This window comes from Nylanderia fulva, unplaced genomic scaffold (genome assembly GCF_048542155.1).
Source record: "Nylanderia fulva isolate GAGA-0341 unplaced genomic scaffold, ASM4854215v1 Scaffold14, whole genome shotgun sequence".
In the NCBI taxonomy this organism is placed as follows: Eukaryota; Metazoa; Arthropoda; class Insecta; order Hymenoptera; family Formicidae; genus Nylanderia; species Nylanderia fulva.
Genome location: NW_028189622.1, coordinates 4,889,549 through 4,896,442, shown reverse-complemented (window position 1 = coordinate 4,896,442; position 6,894 = coordinate 4,889,549). Strand labels below are relative to the sequence as shown.

Genomic DNA, 6,894 nt, shown 5'->3' with positions numbered 1-6,894 from the left:
GACATGTTGTACATACATATATTAATTCTCTAGAAAGTGTTTATATGCAAAAGTTACTTGTCAGATACATGAGAGACATTAGACATTAGATCAAATTAAAGACAAATAAAAAACGTTAAAAATGTCAACGAATCTTGAATGCAATCATGAATATCGTGTTTCGTCAGTCTCTGAAGGAATAATTTTTTTTACATGTAACATACTTTATACTTTCAGAAATGAATAATAATTCTTTTTCGTAATAATTATGATATATATAATATACAGAATTCGCATTGAAAATTGTAGCTCTCTACAGAACAGGTTATGCTCAAATGAACATGTTTCACCCAAGCATACGGATTTTAAAAGTTGTGAAATTTTTTATTGTATCGTATATGTACAAAATAGGTGTACACACATACTACTTGTCGCACATACGTGTTTTACACACGCATCACATATGCTTTAATCGCATGACACTGGCTGTAAGAGCATCTCTTTTTACCTAGTACACCTGTAACCCCCATTTCTATTATCTTTTATCAAATGGAATGAATGTTGAAATGACATATGTATGTTTCCTTTTTTTCCAGTCTGATATCTTTAGAGATACAAGTAAAATTTTGTAGAAATGTGATTAATAATTTTTTCCCATCTTGTACACACGAAAATGATAAATTATATTGGAGCCTTATTTTTTTAGGAATTATTTAATATAAGACAATAATTATGTTTAATTTAATATGTTAGAACAATATATTTTTCGTATCTCTGGAAGTGTATCGATATGAATGTAATCTCAAAACAAAACAAAAATAAACAGAATATACAAAATACTTTGCTGCAAATTTGCTTGTGCTTTCCATAAATTTTACAATAACAACAACTGGGCCAATAATCATTCAAACATTGCTTTATTATAAAATTATCAGATTAATTTATTTAAATAAACTCAATCTGTCTAGTAATAAGAAAAAACCCATGATATTTTATTCTTAGTTCCCTCTATACCATCAATTATATAAAATTTTCAAATATCAAAAAAATAAATTTCAACGTACAATTTTAAATGTATAAATAAGGGATACTTTTTGTGAACAGATAAATTATCTTATAAAAATTTTGTCTCATAAATACATTCTTCTCTTTAAATATGAAGCTCTAAATATATTCATTCTGTAAAAATATGCAGGAATGCATGTTTAATAGTAAATAATGTATAAATTGACAAATAAGCCGATTATTTCGCGATTGAAATGAGATTTCGGAAAATGATTTAGGTATGCCTCCAGATAATTTAGTTAGTCAGATTTAATAAAAGATAATATTTTTTATTTGATCAGATAAAAATATTTCTTATTTAATTCGATAAAAATATTTCTTATTTGATCAGATAAAAATATTTCTAATTTGATTTAGTCAGATTTGCTGTAAAATCCCAGATCTAAGTCTCCAATAATTTCGGTGCTCTTGAGTATTTTACAGCAATTTAACTAATTTTAAATAATTCTGAGATATCCCTAATATGTCTTCCTAAAGTTTTACTTCAATCGCAAGGATAGAAGATATCCGACTTACTTGAAAGATTAATCATCATAAGCTTCATAGAAATATAAAAAGATTAGAAAAATATTTTCAATCAATCTATCTTTGCTCAATAGATGCAAACACTTTCTGAAATATCCTTTTTATAATTAGAAAAATGTAATACAATCACTTTAAAATTATACATACCATAGTTACTTTATTTTTATATTTTGTTGGTCCAGTTGTGTTTTAGAAAGATGGAAGGCAACACTTGTCATATTATAATCTGATGAAATGATACTAGAGTCGCACAAACGCGGATGATATTACTGATGGACTTATGTTTAATATCCTAACTTAAGAGTTTTATTTCCATAATGTTAAGGCTTGTGCTTATTTTTTCTTATTTTTGTTGGCTTGATTTTTGTATTTAGCTGCAGTTGCTAATTTGGCATTCTTCCTCTTAGGTTCGTCATCTTCGTCATCTTCGTCTTCAGGATCCTACAAAAAATATAAAATGCAATCATGCAATGAATTGTATAGGCATACAAAATCTTATTTTGATAAAATTTTATATTTAATATTCAAAAATTTGATATTACAAAACAATTGATTAAAATCTTGAAATATGGGGAGGCTTCCCTATTATATATTCATGCATTTTTTTTTGTTTAGCAAGTTTCCCAAAAATTTACATCAAATTTTATCGCGTTTTATAATCAAGGTCCAAATATTTCATTCTAATAATATTATTAATTTCAGTTTTTCCAAAATACTTTTGTTTTATTATTTAATTAATGTATATGTTAATTTGTAATAATTTTTGATTTTCAAATAGAAATTACAATTCAAATGCATCACTTTGCAAAAGTGGAAAAAAGGAAGCATGATTAGTAAAGAATAAAAGCAACTCTTTGCAAAATATTATTTATTTTACAAAAATAAAACAAACATGGAATGAGAACACAGATATAATAGATAAAAAGTACATTCATGACTATTTTTAAGTGGAGCGCCTCCACTTTTTCCATTTTTTAAATTGTAATTCCTCATAGATATCTTAAAAATATGATTAAAGTCAAGTAAAATTCAAAATATTTTTAGTGCAATGATGTCGTATTTGTTAGAAGACATTAATTATATAGCACTGGTTATATTTTTTCATTATCTTAACGTTCTATTTGTTTATATCTTCATCCGTTTAATTCCGTTTTTTTTATCCTCTGCTAAAAGCTTTCGTTTCTTTTGCGGTGCCTGAAATTGATATTTCTAATATATATAATTTGATATATTGCTATTAATTTTTAGCAATATATAACCTAAAGATATATCGCAAGATGCATTATTAAATTCTCTATAATAAATTATAATTTAACACTATGATATGTGTATTTAAATCGCATCTTGGAGCATTTAAAATATTTGTCACTTTTTTAAAGATGCATCCTATATAAATTCCTGTTATTAATGAATTTATTGTAATATCTACATGCCTCACCCATAATTTTTTTATGTAATATTATTTACATGCACATGCATTTTGGCTAAATTTATTACAATAAAATTATTACATTTATTACAGTAAATTTTTTGTTACCTAGAATACATATTTATATTCTCTCGATACTTTTTATTATAATATATATGTACGTAAAATTTAATAATTTGCATACAACATATACATACCTTCTCGTCATCCTCGTCATCGATGTTTTCTTCTTCCATCTCATCATCTATATCGTCAAACTCTTCAATATGCGCACCTGAAATGATAATGTAAGACTAATAAAAAAAATGAAAAGGTAGAACTGTCTGGAAAGGATTAAATTAATGTACATAATGCTCTATTTTAATTATAAATAAATATTAATATTAAAAAATATTATTTCTTTCATTTTAATTGTTACTATTTGAAATGTGTTTAGAATAAATAATAAATATTTTATAAATATTCTATATAATCAAAACTATTTCATGATTCACTGGAATGTTTTATAATAATTAAAGTTGTATGACATTAAAATTTTATCATTACATTAGATCTAATTATGTTCAATCATCACTTTCGAATTTAAAATGTTTCTATTCTGATATGTATATAAATAGATGTGTTTAATAAATAAAAACTATTTCAGATTTAATTTCTTTAAAAATGTTGTGTGTGTATATATATATATATGTGTGCGTGTAATAAATTGTTGTATATATATTTATAAAGCTGAAATAAATATTAACTTGTACATGTATCAATAAAAAGCAATAAATATAAATTGTACACATAAAATTTTGTTACAAAATAACTAACATTAAAATATTTATTCTTCTTTTTTTTCTATCTTACATGCTTATTTTTTGTAATGTTTTTTGGAAATATGTTGTTTGAGAAAGGCGTCCAATTATTTATATCGCCTTTATTTAACTTTTTTTTTGTGTTACAAGTATAAACAAAACAAAATGTACAATTTTTAAATAAAATTGCTCAAAGATGCATATCATATAATATTTTGTTTTGAACTGTGTGCAATATAAAGCTATGTACATAAATTATATAAGTATATAATGAAACACAATAAAGTTGCCACAATTTAATAACAAGACTTCTTTAGTTTTAAATTCACTAAATCATAAACATATTTATGTAGAGATATTTGTATATACTTACCAAGGAGATTATGTCCTACTATGTGAACCGGTCCACTGCCTTTAACCAATTTAAATGTAACAGGAGGATCTGGGAAACTGAGATCAAGAATAATCTGCACCGTTTTGCCCATTTCCAACAAGGCAATTGGCGTTTTGATGGGTCCTTTCAAACCCATTGCTTCTACCTGCAGCACATTGAGTTCGCCAGGTTTGGCTTCTGGTCCCAGCAAAGCCTGTAAAATTTATAATAGTATGTAATTATGTGAATAAAATTATGTACATATATACAATAATATTCAATGACATGTTCAATGAATCAAATATTTTGAACAAATTAATTGTCCATTTATTATCCATGAGATTTAAAATTCTAATGTGACAAAAAGTTATTGATAGAACTTTAAATAAACACAAATAAAAAAATTATAAATTGGAGAATTTATTGTAATTGCTATCTATTAAATATATCTTATTTTTTTTTTAAATATCTTTATTTGTTGTATTTCAAAAATTTCCTTTGAACAATTAATTCAGAGAACCTTTTTTAGGTTAGGAAATAATTTGATTCCGAAAAAAATAATTGTGTACAAATAGTTGTCCTTCATATAAATCGGAAAATAAACAAAGGAAGGACGAATTTAAATTTCCATGAAGTTGACTGACAATGAGTTGAATGTTTAATAATAACAAGAAATGCTGAAAAAGTGAATAAAAAATGTTCTATACTGTGTATTTTACTTATTGATAATTAATTACATGTTAAATAATTATATATAAATGAGAATAGTATATAATTCCTATAAAATTACTCGTTAACAATCAGTTTTTCAATATTTATTATTTACTTTGTAAAAGTCACGCGGCAACCGGCGTGTTACGAAATTCTAAAATTTAATCCGCAGATCGATTAAATTATAAATTAAATCATATTTGTATTCTCATCAAATTCACCTATACGTAAAAAAATTTTCATTTCGATATAATAGAGTTCTATCCGGGGTAAAGTGGGGGAAGGGCGAAGCCGTTATTAAAAAATGGCGCCAAGCATCAAACTTTCACGAAAGACACCCGAAATTAGTCGATTCACGCATAGACGACTGCATTCACAAACGGCCATTGAACGGAAAGACGTCATTGAATAGACCAAAAAAATGCCTGCATTTAATTTCGAAGGACGCACGAGCTAAAAATAAGCAACGTTAAACGAATGTCGAATCAAAGGGCAAAAAAACGGAACTTGAAATACATCACGACTGTTTCGTCGTGGTTTGACCTCTGTAGAAAAAAATTTTCAGTTGGAGAGACGATTCGGGGAGCAAGATAGCGATCGAAGTTTCGCGCGCAAAATTTCCGAGCGATGACGAAGCTACAAAAAAAAAAGAAAAAATACTCCGAATGATGCGACGATTAAAATTTCGCCTCCAAGTGCGATTAAACGGACGCTTCACAAGCACACATGCATACATCCATACAACACATCGAATACTGGTAATCGTCGTGATCGATGTAATTCGATAAACGCACGTTCATCTCGTGACAAGAAACCCGGAAGGGTCTCCTACCTCGACGACGACTTAGGGTGGTGGCTGGCTACCCGGGTGACGGCGACGATCTCTTCTCTCGTCGTCACCCACGTCGAGACGACGTATACGTCGCACTTACCATCTTTATGATGAGCTTCTGATCGGCGCCAATATGCTGGGCCGTGTCCGAGTCGTCGTTCTTGTGTTCCGGGTCCCATGTCTCTTCCGCGTCCGCTCCCGTGAGGGTGATTCCTGGACACACAAATCACAGCCGTATACACATGACGCGGCGGGGAAACGACCGGGTCGTCGATCGCCGATACGACGCATTATAATTCTCGCCGGCTTTGTTCGAGAAGAGGCAACATATAATGGGGGTCGGTCGGTGGAATCAATGGCCGAATGGCCAGCCGGCGTCTCCCCCTCGCTCTCGAATGGCCGACGATACGTAAGTATCCGCGTGAGACGCTAAATAACGGGAGGACGGTGATCGTGGCACCGCGGTTGATCATATTTACCGTAAAGATACTCCTCCGCCATGGCGATCGGTCTTGATATTAACGGATTCTCGTCGGCGTGATGTGCGATCGAGAGGACGTATGCGTGCCGTACACGATATAATGGATGGAGAGATGCTGATAGAAAGAGAGAGCGACGCCGCGTGTGCGCAACGGTCACTGTGTTACTGCGCGAGGGAAAGGAAAGGTCGCCGCACGTGCCGGTCGACGGATCAGCGCGTAGTAAATGAGTTTCGCGTACTCGACCTTGCGTTGCGCGCCCAGACTACGTCCCGCGCGCTGATTGGCTGAACGTTCCGCGCGCTCATTGGCCGAGCGCGACGTGCGCCTCAGGCCCGACGCGGTTTTCAAAATCCCTAGAACGATGTCGAATATATGCGAGCATCTTTTCTCCTCAAAAATCATATCTCCTTGCTTCGCATAGTTTTATACTTGCGAGAAACGATTATATAAATTATAAATATATAATAAAAATAATAAATTTCTTTGCATTAGTTGTATATAGTTTGTAGAAAGAAATAAAATACTTGTACGTGTATTTGCATGATATATTATTATATTAAAAATTTAATTAAATTAAATTAGGTTAAAAATATTAAATAAAATACTTATAGCATTATTTAACTATTAAATAAAATATAACATTATATGATAAAGAGAAAATTTTATATACATAAAACTGAGCGAACAATTTCTAAAAT

General features: G+C 30.0%; 1 protein-coding gene across 2 annotated transcripts; it reads right to left on the bottom strand.

Moving 5' to 3' along the window:
* Window positions 1-336: 336 nt before the first annotated feature.
* LOC114929110 (nucleoplasmin-like protein) lies at window positions 337-6,421 on the bottom strand. Of its 2 annotated transcripts, none has more exons than XM_029300519.2 (5): window positions 6,194-6,421; window positions 5,815-5,927; window positions 4,172-4,385; window positions 3,196-3,272; window positions 337-2,010 (listed from the first exon to the last, which is right to left on the bottom strand). In XM_029300519.2, the coding sequence occupies exons 1-5, from the start codon at window positions 6,213-6,215 to the stop codon at window positions 1,903-1,905; spliced, it is 534 nt and encodes a 177-aa protein (XP_029156352.1). In that variant the 5' UTR covers window positions 6,216-6,421; the 3' UTR covers window positions 337-1,902. The 2 variants fall into 2 exon arrangements, with proteins under 2 accessions (XP_029156352.1, XP_029156353.1); XM_029300520.2 differs by lacking the exon at window positions 337-2,010 and adding an exon at window positions 2,421-2,763 and having other exon boundaries at window positions 6,194-6,273.
* Between the last annotated feature and the right edge of the window lie 473 nt (window positions 6,422-6,894).